The sequence below is a fragment of the Nymphaea colorata genome, chromosome 12 (genome assembly GCF_008831285.2).
Source record: "Nymphaea colorata isolate Beijing-Zhang1983 chromosome 12, ASM883128v2, whole genome shotgun sequence".
NCBI classification, from domain to species: Eukaryota; Viridiplantae; Streptophyta; class Magnoliopsida; order Nymphaeales; family Nymphaeaceae; genus Nymphaea; species Nymphaea colorata.
The window spans coordinates 7,457,864-7,473,642 of record NC_045149.1 but is presented as its reverse complement, the minus strand read 5'-3'; the positions used below and the strand labels follow the sequence as shown (position 1 = coordinate 7,473,642).

Genomic DNA, 15,779 nt, shown 5'->3' with positions numbered 1-15,779 from the left:
GACTCTTTTTGAAGTTGCATTGGTCGTCCTGCGTAAGATGACATCGAAGCTCCGCATAGATGGTAGTGAAGGCAGCATGTGATGTCCCCAATTTGACATACTCCACAGTTTCAACTATAAAGCCCACAAGTGAGCTCAGCTATCAGAAAGTTCCAACCTTGGTTATATTACCCAATTGGCAACATAAACATAAATGTTTGAATGAACAAAGATATGCCAAAAATCAGATTTGCCTTTTTTCTGTTCTCCTTGAGATCCTCATTAGAACCACTGGACAATGGTATCTAGACAGACAAGATAATGTAAAGGCCAACCCCTCCTACTTAGTAAAATGGCATCAGCAATAGATTTTTCCTTTTTCCCCTTTCAATAGAAGGAACTCGTAACATGAAGGCCAATCTGAACAGAACAATACATGCTACACAATTTTCTTGCTATTCTAGTATAAATGCCGTGCTTGAGAAATACAGAGATCATTTTCCATAAATCACAGTCAACTGATGATCTACAATGACTTGCAACTGATTGCAGAATGCAAGTTTACATGATGAGGAAGCAGAAAGTCAACAGATAGTGGTGCTCTAGGTAGAACCTCTGAACAATGCCACAAGCTACGATTCAGTTGGTTGAAGTTCATCAAGTGCTGGGTTGATAGCAGATGATAACTCTACATGTGAGACACGGACTGCGCCAATAAGACGCTCTGGCAGCTCATCTACTGTGTTCCCCTGAAAATATACGAAAGGACAATTGGCAGTTCATACTTAAATTGTATCCCATATAAAGAGTATATTTACTAATTTAAAATGCTCTACTATAACAGCTCCATTCCAGACAAAGTGGGAAGGATGCATTCATCAACAAACATGGTAGAACAAGGGTCAGACACCAACTCCCCCTTCTGAAAGAAAATGAGGGTGTGAGGGGCCAAAAGAAACCACTTGGGCCACCATTTCAATGTCATCTGATTCTGCAGATTTTAGAATGCTAAATTGCCCTACAAAATGACATTACAGTTTCAAGGAGAAGGCCTAGTACCAGTACTTCCTCCTTTTTTTAATGATAAGGGTGGGCCCCAAACCACCAAGCCCTATGAGGACAATACCATGGGAAAAGCTCCATGCTTGAGACTTCATCTAAGGTCTTCAACTGGACACCCTTTACCTTCCCCTCTTACCATCAACTTACCACCTCCGCTGTATGTACCAGCATTTGTAATAACAACAACAAGTCTCTTCCCTTCCCAACCCATCCACCTCCACATGCACATATTCAAGAAAGACAAAGAAGTCTGTTTATACCTGGATAAGAAATGCCATGTCCACCACCAGAGTAGTAATAACACCACATACAAGCCCTAGTACTCCATTTGCAACCGTGGAAGAGCCAATGTCTACATCTATCTGCAGATGAACACTTGTCATGCCAACATCTAACTACAATCATTTTAATCAAAAGAAAATTCATTTTTTTACTCACTTCCAGGTATTTAGGTCTCCGAATATAATTACAATCTACTGCTTTTCCCAACAAGCATGGGGTGCTTCCAACACTTTGACGCACAATCCATGAACCCTGTACAAAAGAAAAGAAGAAAGTAACTTCACTAAGCAAATAGAAGTCCTATCTAGTAAGTAGTAAGTAATGAAAGATTGAAACCTTAGGCACATAAGGAATAAGTTTCAATCTCGTATTCCTGAACTCATCATCACCATCAACAAATAGTTGCAACAGGGAACCAGGTATAAGTCGTGCTGTCACAAAATAGAAGACCATACTGTAATGTGTTGGACCCGGAACCTGGGGTAAAACCAAATCATTATTTATGAGAACGTAGTATTATTTATATTATAGAGGTCTATATTGCATCAAACTTCTCCATAAGAAAAAAATGTTCAGGGGAGAATTAGGCCAAGTGTTTTCCAATATATAAACGATGTTAAATCCATCAGCAATCTCAGATCTATAAAATAATAATAATAATAATAATAAGTGGCTCATAAGATGGACAAAATAGGTTAAACTGAGGGCAAAGACCCTTCGATACTGTGCCAGCTACCAATCTTGGGTATGACATCTATGACACAAGTTTAGTAAGCTGCCTGGCGGAAATAACCAAGTTCCAGAGTGTGTGAAACAAGGAACTACATTTTTGACAGACTTGTGGCACATGGCACAGGTAAAACCTGTGTATAACAAAGTCACTCATTAAGAACCATATAGTAGCAACTGAAACAAGTGGGGAAAAGACAGTATATACAACAGACACACGAAAAAGCACTGTAATATACATAAAATGACATGAATTATATTTATGAAAGAAATGGACTTAAAAAATTATATCTGCAGCTTACTTGAAGATTTATAGCCAATGAGAAAAGCCCTTTCTCTGATGCAACCTGAACCAGTGACAAACAAAAAATAAGACAGCATCTTATCAGATTCGTGTGCTTCACCATGATGCAAATGGCACTAACACAAGGCCTTATTTAAGGGAAACACAGAGCATATGAAATCCAACTTAGCGCAAGTTTCAACCAGACAATAGACTAGTAGCATGTGAACGTATACAAGATAATCATAGTCATTAATGTACAAATTATTATAATTAATTGTCATTGATGTAGCCCTATGGTGCATGGACATTGGATGGACATTGACATGAAGCTTGGTGTCAACATGAGTACAGTGTTGGACATGGCTGGCCTTGGAAAGCTAGTTTGAAGGAAACAAGTACACATATAGTGCCCAGTCTCAAACTAAGATCTCCAGGTTCTATGACCAGGCTTAATTCTTCAATATCTGCAGGGTTGAAGTCAAAGAAATGGCCTAATGAAGCTGATCGTGGACGCTTTGTAGTTTGTACATGAAACAATTACAAAGTTAGGAATGTTAGACAATTCTTATTTTTTTTAACTTTTTCAGTTGCTGCATCATTTCTTTTTAAAGAAAAAAAATACTGTGCAGCTGAATGATTCATCTTCATCTTCATGATTTAAAAAAAAAAAAACCTTTCCTCCCAACAGGAATCAGCCACCCACGCACAAATCTATGGTTTAATCGATGATTTCATGGTGAAAATTGATGACTTAACGGTGGAACCATGGAAATTGATTATTTCCCTCCACGGCGGCACAATCTCTAGGTTAGAAATGAAGAAGGAGCAGGTTTTTATAAAGAAAACTCGAAAAAGGGAGATTCGAGCCCCTCTTTTTTAAAATCAGCCCGTATCGTACGATACAAGGTGTATCGCACCGTATCGTACGATACGGGGGCCTGTATCGTACGTATCGTACGATAAAGGCACGATACACCCCTATTTACGATACAGGGGTTGTATCGTATCGTATTTTGTAAACAATATGATACGTATCGTACGATACGTACAACACTGCTGGAAACACTTATACTTTCAAATTTAAGGGGAAAAAGGTTGTTCTGCTACCTAGTAGGGAGTCTAGTTCCGTTAGAGAGAATAAATCTGATAAGGTGTCAAGTCTTGTTGGACTGATTTATAGAGGTTTTCATGGTTTATTTGATCGATTTGTTGTCCTATTATGATTCAAATGAAACATCGGACTTACAGTGAACTCAGGCCAGTCATATACCTAGGAGAGCCTTGGCGACATCAGTCCCATAATAGGATACTCATGTAGGCGATGCATCTCTAGTCATGGATTTTATCTCAATCCTATCTTCGCTAGATGGAGACGTTTATGCACCTATCACTCTATCACAGGACATCCACATCACCAGTAGCACACCTCATTCATAAGAAACCAAATGCTTCAAACCGGAGAAATTGACACAGTGTAGCGTTAAGGTCCCAGATTTCAGATCTATTTAGGCTTTGGATTTGGAATTATTTGACATTGATATTTTTTAGGATTTGGACTTTTTTGTGTAGTGGGTCTGAGATCCAATTCGGATCTAGGGCTTGAGATCCAATTCGGATCTAGGGCTTAAGCCTCTTAGTTTTGGCTAATTGTTGATAAAGAAGCCCTAATCTTTTATTGTCATTGAGTTTCCCTTCACTTTTTGTGTTTTCCTCTTATTCGTGTGTTGCTAGTGTTTTTCCGGTGGGGATTGGAATGAAGAACTCTATTCCCTGCATCAGTAACTCAAATTATAGTTCATGACATGACAGACAAAAAGGATGATGTAAGAGATTAACCAACTTTTGCTATTTTCTGTTCTTATTGATATGTTTCCAGGCTATTAAGAGGGAGAGCCTCCATGGTGTTACATCTGAATGCAGTCACAGCGCACTAATAGAAGGCACAACCAGGCTTCAGTACTTGGTAGTTGATTATGATGTAGATAAAAGAAATAGAATATATGAACCTTGATATAATCAACTGGGTAATAACATAATAGCTAGTAAGGTATAAGGGATAGAGCAACATCTTTTCAGAATTATAAAGCAATCTTTCCACAAAATAATAAGCCATCAACAGTAGTGTTTTAAAAGTTTGTGCAAGCAAATGTGCCAAGATGGGGTAAACATGCGGCCAGAGATAGAGAACATAAAGGGACAAGACTTACAAACTAAAATCAAGAAAAGAATTTGAAAAACAGTAACCTGACCTTTCTATTAGTATCTTCAGTAGTATTCTACTGAATCTTCAATAGTAGCCTTAAATGGTCAACATCACCTACTTTACACAGTGTTATCAGAATTGGCCTGAATCAGCTGATCGAAATCAAACCAGCACAACTCAATGCATTGGCCTATTCAAGAATGTTATGTTTCGCCTTTTATGTATTTTTTTAATGTATTTTAATATATTTTATTTTTAATTATTTTACGCGTTTTTATGTTTTTTTTTTTTTGGAAATGATTTTTTGTAGTACTTTTAGATGATTCTGCAGTTCTACCAATTCGGTTGACAAATCGTTTTTGCAACACTGACTTTACTCACCAACTCTCATTCAGTTCAAGAAGAAAAATGGACACTAAGAGATTGTTTGGTAGCAGGAATACTTTGTGAATGTCCTATGCATCTGCCCCAAAGATTGAGGCAAGTACATGGAAGAATAGTCACTACTATTGCCCCAATCTTTTGGGAAGATTCATAAGACACTCACAACACGTCCTGTCTGTCAAACAACCCTCAAGGGCAGCAAGCAACGAAAGAAAGACAGATAAAAGGCCTAGCACCTAGACGGGAACCCACAGATGATAACAGTTTAGCCAAGTGAAAGTTCCTAAATGTCCATCCATCCAAGCTCCACCAGTTCAGTTATAAGCCAAACACGAACCAAGTGGTGCAGGACATGGATAAAGCGTATCAATGAAAGAAAATGATAAAAAAAATGAAACATTTACCTGTACTGCACAGCCCTGACGCCTTGCAACATGGTCCATGCGTTTGGCATCCTTGAACCAGTCCACTGCAACAAGCTCCATTATTGGCTTACCAGCAGGGACCTATAGACAATCCATAATGTGGAATGTGAACCATCATGAAAGGAATATTCCATGTGTGAATTAGAAGCCAGAGCTAACCTTTCTTTTATCGAAAAGAAAATGTTTGCTCCGGACAAAGAAGTTGTTGCTGGCACATATTTGCCAACAGTCACGACTACCATCACCAACATCAACTCGACGCAGATTGCCAGTAAACAAGGATAAATCAATCTGCTCAGTCGTCCCCTCATCCACTTTATTTCAAGGACAAATTTGTAAGCAGCTAGCAACAACATCATATAGCATGAATTTTCAAGTGGTAATGGAAAGCAATAAAGAAAATACAGGCACAAAGAAATACCTGTTTTTTTTGCTTCATTTTCAACAACAGCTTCAATTCAAGAACAAATTTGTAAGCAGATAGCAACAACATCATCTAGCACGAAGTTTTAAGTGGTAATGAAAAGCAATAAAGAAAATACAGGTAACAAGAAATACCTGTTTGTTTGACTTCATTTTCAACACTAGCTTCACCGACCTGTATTAGAAGAAATCTTTCAGACATGTGACCATGCATGCGAATGAAAAGTATAACAGTCATATTGCACCTCTGTCTCAGCAAATTGAAAATCCTCATCTTCCTCAGAATCTTCATCGAGCTGTCCCATATCCGGGCCTGCCCCAGGCACTTGATCCAGTGATGCAGTAGGACGGTGGGAGGCCCCTCTCTGTTTCTGTCCTTTCTTAGAAGATGAACTAGATTGCATGCTTGCTATCACTGGGATTCTTGAAACTGTATGGTTTTCTTCTGTTTGACAGAACCATTCGCGCAAGCCTGAAGAAGTGGAGAACAAATTCTTAAACCTAAGAATCAATGTGTTGACCACAGCTTGTGACTGAACTTGGGGTGTCCATATTTGCATGCTCATCCATATCTAAATATGCAGGCAAACATGGTGTAGGAGAGACCACTACATCGATTTGCTTACAGACTAAGCCATGAACAAAAGCTTCCAGTCTACATCAAAATTCATTCAGCAACGTTCACATAACTAGTCCTGAAACCCCTTTCACAAATGATGGAACTTCATTAACTGGATAAACCAATTGTGGACAAACTAAAATCAGGGTCCAAGAGGAACAACCAACTTCTGCAAGACTCTAAGATGCCAAGAGGAATGTTGCATTCATGATTTTGCTCGACTCAAGTCAATGGTTACTGGAATCTAAACAGGCTTTTTATCTACATTGTTAAGTCCTCGCCTAAGCATGGACTAAGCATGAGTCCACACCCGTCGCCTAACTCCACCACTTGAGCGATGGGATATGTGTTGACGCCTAGGCTGGCCTAAGCACCAACATGCCTAGTCCATTAGAAAGTGAAGTCACCTTCCCTTTCAATTAAAGTTTCTTAAGTGAGCATATATTGTTATGTACTTTATTGAGTATACTATTGATTACATATTTTCAAGTATTGTTATGTTGATTATGCTGTTATATGTGCACTATTATATGTATATATTGTTAGTCAGTTGGTCTGTTATATAGTATTGTATTGTGATACCTCATACCGGTTATATGTATGCATTAATATGGTTATGTTACATACCCATATCATATAGTTATATGTATTGTTACTTTGTTATACCTGTTATAAACTAATATGTATATAATATTATGTTAAATTGTATTTTAAAACGATTTGTTATTCCCGTTATATACATTGTAATACATGTTATATGTATGATATTGTTATGTACAGTCAGTTATGCCTGTTATATGGTATTGCATCAACCTATTATATGTATAAACTGTTAGCCTGTCATATAATATGTAATATTGTGATACCTGTTATATGTATATGTTAGTATGGTTATGTACTTATATGCATTGTTATTGTTATGTACTTATATGATACTACTATGTACTGTTATTATTTTTTATTATATTATGTCTTTCTTTAAGTACAGTTGGATTAAAGCCTTCCTATGGATTTACATTCCTTCTTTTAGAGATTTTTAGAGATTAGATTCAGTTTTTTTTTTTTTGGTTACTTGTATTAGATTACATTTAATGAGTAATTTTAAACTTCTTCTATTGATTTTGCATATTCAATGAAGACGACAACTAATTTTTTATTGTTTAAGTTTATTATATTTGTTGTATTACTATCCACATTTCAAATATTAGTAATAGTTAGTCAAAACAACTTGACATATTAACCTAACTAAAAAAAAAAATTAAAAAAGAAAGATTGGTCGCCTTTTTTGCCTAGGCCCGCCTAGGAGCTAGGCTCTGCCTGGGCCAGGCAGAGCCCCGGCCCCTTTACAACATAGCCTATTATCTTTCAAGCCAAATATACATAATAAGTTTAGCATGTACAAGTAGAAAACGAGAACCATCAAGGACCTCAGACTACATCAGCAATCTGAATGAAGCTAATACACAATAACAAGGCTTGTAAGAGCAACACAAGAGCAAGATTAAGTCATGCACCAAGGCACATAAAAGAGAAGATCACAGATATGATTTCATCAAACAAATACTTAGAGAAACATAAAAGTACATAGGTTTCTAGCCTTTCAACTAGCTGTTAGCTAGCTAGGGCTGCACAAGAGCCGAGTCGAGCTTGAGCTGGGCCAGCTCGAGCTCAACTTGAATCGACTCAAAAAAGCTCAAGCCCCAACTCAAATTGAGCTCAATAGAACAAGATCAAGCTCAAAGTTCAAGCTAGAACTCGACATATTTAACTCATTTTTGTTAAGTATGTCTTGTTTCTTTTAACTCGCTTAGTTGCTACTCGTTTAACTATTCTCTCATTATAATTCAACATTCATTATGTAGTCGAGCCAAGTTGAGTTCTTACAACTTGAACTTGACTCATTTAACAATTACAACATACATTTCAACTCGAACTTGACTCATTTATAAAGGAGCCAAGTTTTGGCGACTTGTTGTGCAGCATCACAGCTAGCCCTTTAGTCATGTATATAATGCTATAGATATCCATTTTGAAAATAATAAAATAAAAAAACAGAGAAAAATGAAAATAAAAGGAATTATATGTGTACCATAGCCACAAAAAAATCCTTCTTAGGTTTCTCTCCAGAATTTTTGGCAAAGGTCTTTTTGTTGAGAAAATATCAGCAATTCTAAAAAAATTTAAAAAAAAAATAAAATTAGGAGAAAAAAATCACGAGAGACAAATAAGAAGACAAAAAAGTAACTAGATAAAATAGAATGATAAAAATGATGACGCAAATGAAAGGGCTAAAAGCCCTAAACATTTCTTTTGGTTCCTTTTCTGCTATGACAAAGGAATCACATTTTCAAGATTGCCCTTCCTTGACCACTATTTAACCCACTTTGCCTTTTCTTGGGAAAAAATCTCCATGTGTGAAAATTCATTCTTAAAAGTATCTTTAATTGTTAGCTTACCCTTTCCGTCAACTGCTGCAGTAACAGGAATAAACGATGCAAAAATTTGCAATAATAACATGTTGAATTTATTTTCACATTTTTTTAAAACATGCATAATTTTCATGATTTCTTCGTTTTCCCCTTTTTATGTTGAATGTGTTTTTTTCCCAAAAAAATGCGTATGGTGCTGCAGTAGTTACATTCAGACCACACATATATCACGTATTTCTGTGTATGCATGCATATTTACTATGGGGGAAAAAATCAATCTCCCATTTTAATCTATTTGTATACCCCCAAAAAAGTATGTTAACAGTTCCCTGCCCCACGAAGTTCCCTTCCAGGACACCTATCAGCCATTGAAAATGATTTGCAGTATCACAAACAATGATAATGTCCCATTGAAATCATTGATATCAAACACGGAATACAAAAGAAAAAAACAATAAGGAAAAGGAAACCAATGAACCAACTAGCCAATAAATACCATAAAGTGAGAACCAATGCTTGGATTTCAAGTTTCATGTATGAAATTATGGTCATAAAAACGAAATATAGGCTACTTTACAACTGGCAGACCCCACCACTGCAGTTTCTCTTCATGTGCTTTAGCATCCTTCCATTTCTCACCAGGAAAGAAGCATTTCTAACATTATACAAAACGGAAAGTCGAGCTGAAAGGAAGAGCGGACGCATTTATGCTGGAAAAACCCAATAAATTCAAGCACACAAAATTTTGCACCATATACGTGAAAAGGAAAAACATCAGCAACAATGATCTATAGTAGAGGGGAAAATAAAACAGGCAATGGAAATTAGAACAGAATCATTTAAACATAATTTTCATTGTTGACAGGATAGTCCAGTAATTTTAATAATTTTAGAGAGACAGACAGTAGCTATTTTTCCTCTAAGGATAACTATCTGCAACAGACAACAGCAATCAAATAGATGAAAAACCAAAGAACAGGAGCCAAAACCAAACAGGACATCACAGTGCATTGCAAGCAAAAACAAAATAATAAGAAACCTAAAGGCAGTCATAAGAATTACCAGCAACACTATTCAACATTTGTAGTAAGCAATGTTGCTTAAACGATGGCAAGTAACCAACACCCCAACCCTTCAAGTCAATCTGCATGAGATGTTGAACTCTTGTTCGAGGCCTTCCACGTCGAGAACTAAGTGATGAAATGGTAAATCCCCCGCCTGCAAGCACAAGTGTGTTCAGAATATATATATATATATATATATATATATATATATATATATATATATATATATATATATATATATATATATATATATATTATAGTTACAAATATCTGCAATATTCTTAAATATTTAAAAAACAGAGAAAAAACTTTCCTATAATAATGTGGCACCTAATATTTGTGGCATTTCTGAATTTTTTTTCCCAAAAGATAACCATTCGTGAATACGTGATTGATTTTGTAAAAATCAACACCTGATCTGGTCAATTAGGAGATATATATATATATATAAGATCAGGAAGCCTATGATCCAAAAATTTCAGATATGACGGGCTAAAAAATAATTTTTTTAGAGTACAACATGATTGAAGCGAGTCAATTCTCTGTCCTTAGCAAATGAACTGCGTTGAATTTTTGACACTATTATATTAACAGAAAACAATTATTATATTTTCACAAATTTCATTGCCATATTTCAGTTGACATAATCCAGTTAGTTACATACTCAGAATTTTAGAAAATACCACATAAAAGAAAAAAGACACACATGCACGCACAGAAAGGCAAACACGCATGAACACATAAGCATGTCTAAGGGTTATGGCAGATCTCTAGTTGCTTTTCAGAAAGAAACATTGGTGGTTTACCTTTTCTTGCAATGTGATTTGAAAATAAAAATTAATTTTGGATTAATTCTAATCTCTCTTAAATAGAGATTAGGGGTCAACACGGTACAACAAAGTCCATGCAAAAACAAAAAGCAATAAAAAGGCCCTTTTAATTTTTTCTAAAATTCTAATAACCCCCAACTAACTTTATTATTATTCCCAACACTCCAACTCAAACTGGAGCATATATGTCTATCATGCTCAGCTTCTTACAGCATTTTGAGAACCCAGAAATAGGTAAAGGTTTAGTAAAGACATCTGCAACTTGTTCTTCAGAAGGTTTGTGAAGTGTAGAAATACTTTCCACTTGAACCATATCTCAAATATAGTGGCTGTCTACTTCAATGTCACGAAAACTTTGATTTTTGGCTATATACATAGCAGCTTTATTATCACACACCATCTTCATTGAAGGTGTGATCTCCACTCCTAGACAGGATAGCATGGATATAACCCATACCATCTCAGCAGAGGTATATGCCATAGCCCTATATTTGGATTTGCACTGGATCTTGCAACAACTACCTGTTTCTTGCTCCTTCAAGTAATCAAGTTGTCTCCTACAAAGATACAACACCCAGATGTAGATTTTCTGTCTTCAATTGATCATACATAGTCTGCATCAGTGTCTGCAAGCAAGAACGTCAACGAAACACCTTTTCTAAATAGTAATTCTTTTCCTACGGATGAATTGAGGTAATTCATAACCATCATAGCTACCTCCCAATGGGTTTTTGTTGGTTTCTTCATCAACTGGCTTAACTTTCCCATAGCTAGGGAGATGTCAAGACAAGTAATTGTAACATACAAAAGTTTGTCAATGGGAGACCGATATGACTTACTACCTATCAACTTTGAGTCATCCTCATACATGTGAATATGAGGATTCGTGGGAATATATGTGGGATTGGCTCCAAGCATTCCATTCTCTCTGAGTAGGTCAAGCACATACTTTCTCTATAAAGGACTACCACTTGCAACCGCTATCCTCACAAAGTATTTGAGTGGGCAATAACAAAGTGTTTTTGCGTATATGGTTTGGTTTCAGCAATCTCCTCCTTAGAGTCGCTTGTAAGAATAATACCATCAACATATACTACCATCATAACTATACCTTTGGGACTCTTCTTGATAAATAGTGAATGATCAGATGGAGACCACTAAAAGGTAACCCCAGAAATGACTTCATATAACTTCTAAAACCATGTTGTTGGACTTAACTTAAGGCTATATGTAGCTCTCTTGAACTTGCACACTTTTTCACTCTCCCCCTGTCGCTCAAATCCCAGAAGGTTGCTGCATGTAAAGCGTCTCAAACAGATCACCACAAAGAAAAGAATTTTCACATCTAGATGAGATAAGGTCCAACCATAGTGCACAGCAACATTAATAGTCAATCATATAGTGCCTAATTTGGCAATGGGGGAGCATGTCTCTAAAAATTCCACTCCATATGTTTAAGTGTACCCTTTTGTGATAAGGCGAGCTTTATACCTCTCTGTGGAACCATCTAAGTGACATTAGATATAGTACACCCACTTACAATCACGTCTGCATCAGGAAGAAGAGAAAGTAGTTCCCATGTCCCAAAGTAAAGTATCCTTCCGTTTCAGATCAAGAAGGGCATAGGAATAGATGTGGCAGATTAAGCTGACATAAATGTCTGCAACTGCATATTTGTGCCGACTCTAGCTGTGGTGACAAACTTTGAGATTAGGTGTATAGTGCACTGTTGAGTTTCTTTGCACAAAGTAATCAACAAGTCATCACATACACTCGAAATCAACTATATCTTCCTCATGTGACTCAGAAGTACTTACCTCAGGAGAAGAGGATGATGGTGAGCCATGAGCAGAAGTGTGTCGCCTAGAGTAGACCAGTGGGGATCCTAAAAGCAAGCAGAAGAAGAGGAAGAAAAAGGAGGTGGTTGAGGACATGACTCCAAGGAAATAGGAGGAATGGGCAGTGGAAAATTGTTAGAGGACTCAGAATTCATATGATGACCAGCACTGGAGTAGTATGGATTCTATGGAACCGACTCAAAGAAGGTGACATCTGCACTGACATGCTCTCTATGGGCGATCGGATCATAACATCGGTATCTTTTTTAGTTTTGCAGTATCCAATAAACACACATTTTTTGTAGTATGTGGGCACAATTTGTCTCGATTGGTCCAAAATTATGCACAAAGCAAACACAATCAAAGACTTTAGTAGAAATGGGGAATAACAGGCCCTCAAGATAAAGAATATGGATAAGAATCTAGTTTTCAATAGCAGAGGATGGCATTCTATTAATGAGGTAATAAGCAGTGAGAATAGCATCTGCCTAGAATGCAGCCAGCATAAGCGAATGGAACATAATCATGCAAGCTACATCTAGAATATGTCTATGTTTCCGCTCAACCACCCCATTCTATTGGGATGTGCAAGGATAAGTGGTTTAATGTTGGATCCCATTATCACGATAAAACTGTAGAAGAAAGGAAGACTTAAATTCAAGAGCATTGTCAACACAAACCAGCTTAACATATGAGCCATATCATAATGTATTGCAAATTTAGCGTAGCGTATAGTAATATTACTTTTTTAATTCAAAAACATTAAAAATTTTAAAAATAGGAAAAACGTAAAAAAGTAGGAAAAATGCATTCCATATAAAAAAATTGTCACATAAAGAACATTCATGACTCATCACTTATAAGACATATATCAACAACACATTTAGAAATGAAAAATCATAGATTCAGAATAACATAATAAGCATCAATCACAAGTTTAAAATGTTTTAGATTATATCACAAGTTCACAACATATCACTTGTTCACTGCCAAGTACCAAATATCATGATTATCATCAATTAGTCATAATCATCATCATCTTCATTTTCTTCTGTTAATTGTTTCAATGTCGTCAAATGGAATGTCCTCACTGACATATGATTGATTTTTCTAAAAGACTAGTAAAAAGCAAAAACCTCTCCCTTCCACACTTATTAGAAATGTTCAAAAGCGGGAGGGAGAAGCTATTTTTAAAAAGAAGCATAAAATAGGAGCTTTTTTGCTTTGTCCCCATATCATAAGATGTGGGCATATCGCCCGTATCGTACAATACGATAAACCTATAATATGTAGGCATATCGTGTATCATATAGGTTTCTCGAACCTATATGATATGTATCAGATGATATGGGCCCGTATCGTGCAATAGGGATAACAGTGATTCCAATAATAAAAGATTTGAGAATATAAGAAGTGTTAGATCTCTCTTTTATTAGAAAAACCCAGCACAACTTGGAATGGTTATCCACAATAACAAGATAATATCTGCACTGAAACCTAGTAGCAACATGACTAAGCCCCCATACATCCACGTGAACTAAATGAGAAAGACCATGACTCGAATAACTTTTAATTGGATGGAAAAGAGCCCATACGATGCTTTCCCACCCAACATGCTTCACATTAAAAGGAAGGAGAATAAGAGATCTGAAGAAAGATGCGACGAAGTATAGACAATGAGGGATGACCAAGACGAAGATGCCATTGAAGTGGACTCAATGTAGACTCCAGAGACACATGAGCTCCTCCAACTAGTTCATTGAGTTAGTAGACCAATGTTATCTGTATCTTACGATACACGATACACTCGTGTATCGTAAGTGTATCGCCTGTATCGTATGATACAGGGAAAAACACAAAATTCTTTATTTTTTAAAGTTTGAACACTCCTCTGTCTCTTCTACAGAAATTATGAATGTACAGTACATGGAAGAACAGTAGGAAAAGAAACCTGAAAAACGGAAGAAACAATCTCGAATTACATACACAATTGCAGATGAAGAGGTAGAGATTCAAAGTCAATCAGAACGTCAAGAGAAGAATTTGGATCAAGGCCTACACATGAAAAAGGCCTCATGGACCTGTATTTGCAACAAAGAACCAGTACCATTCCTCTAAGAACCAAACAAACAACTCTGGAACAATCGATACAATAAGGAACAGATGGTTGTCAAGCCAACAGTAGCTGGTTTTACCAAGCAGGAATTGCATTCAACGCTGTCAAATTGCCTTTTTTCAAAGCAATGGTTGAATCCATAGGACGATTTGGCACAGGCATGAAGGGTCCTTCATATCATGAGATGAGAGAACCTTTGTTTGCACGAGAAGTTGCCGAAACAGAAGAGTTTGTCAAAACATATAAATAGCATTGGAAGAAATATGGTTTTATATAATTTCAGATGGATGGATGGATAGACACTAGATCAATTTCTTAACTCACTGCTCCATAGAACCATGTTTCTAAAGTCAGTTAATGCATCTGACCAAATTAAAAACCTGCTTTACAAGCTCGTCGAAGAAGTTATTAAAGAAGTAGGTTAACAATGCAATGACGTGACTGACAATGCATCTAATATGTGAAGGCAGGCAAAATGTTGATGGATGACCCAAAGCTAAACACTTCTTTTGGACCCCTTATGCATTGTTTGGACTTAACTTATTTATATAAATCATCATTGCAAATATTGCTTTCGGATTTTAAACAGCAAATTTTTTCACTGGTATAATATGACAGCTTGAAAAAAAGGGAAAAATATGATACATTTTTAAAAAATCTTAAAAATTAGAGAAAAATAAAATAAACGACAAAGTAATAAGAAAGCATCAAAAAATAAGTACATAAGCAACAAGTAAAAATTAGAAAATGAAAACACACAGTCTGGCATCAAAAACTGTGAAAAAAAACTTCTAAATTGAAAATCCATAAAAAACCATATTTTTTTGCTCTTTTCCATTTTGGCATTTTTTTTAAATGGCACTTTTGTCATTTTTTTGGCTGACTTATTTTTGTATTTTTACCGTGTTTTTTTTAAGTACATTTTTTTGTGACTATGATATAAATACATGTGCGTTTGTAAGTGTGTGCATGTGTGTATATATAGAGAGAGACAGAAAGGGAATTTCTAATGCATATAACGAATGTTTACAGGCATACATGTGCAAAGTTAATCCCTTGGTGTTTCTAAGATTAATAGAACATAAATACACAACTTAGGAGGAAATAATA

The 15,779-nt window shown here is 36.1% G+C and overlaps 1 protein-coding gene across 2 annotated transcripts in view; it reads right to left on the bottom strand.

Annotated features, from left to right (window-relative positions):
• Positions 1-332: 332 nt before the first annotated feature.
• Positions 333-15,779, bottom strand: part of LOC116265539 (protein ENHANCED DISEASE RESISTANCE 2-like) — a 36,746-nt gene continuing 21,299 nt past the window's right edge. For both annotated transcript variants that reach the window (XM_031646215.2, XM_031646214.2), the window contains exons 14-24: positions 9,884-10,039; positions 6,019-6,245; positions 5,909-5,948; positions 5,772-5,801; positions 5,510-5,664; positions 5,330-5,431; positions 2,355-2,399; positions 1,660-1,800; positions 1,480-1,575; positions 1,302-1,403; positions 333-728 (exon numbers count right to left, since the gene is read on the bottom strand). In XM_031646215.2, the coding sequence (XP_031502075.1) occupies positions 612-728; positions 1,302-1,403; positions 1,480-1,575; positions 1,660-1,800; positions 2,355-2,399; positions 5,330-5,431; positions 5,510-5,664; positions 5,772-5,801; positions 5,909-5,948; positions 6,019-6,245; positions 9,884-10,039 (1,211 nt within the window). In that variant the 3' untranslated portion in view covers positions 333-611. The remainder of the gene's footprint in view (positions 729-1,301; positions 1,404-1,479; positions 1,576-1,659; positions 1,801-2,354; positions 2,400-5,329; positions 5,432-5,509; positions 5,665-5,771; positions 5,802-5,908; positions 5,949-6,018; positions 6,246-9,883; positions 10,040-15,779) is intronic.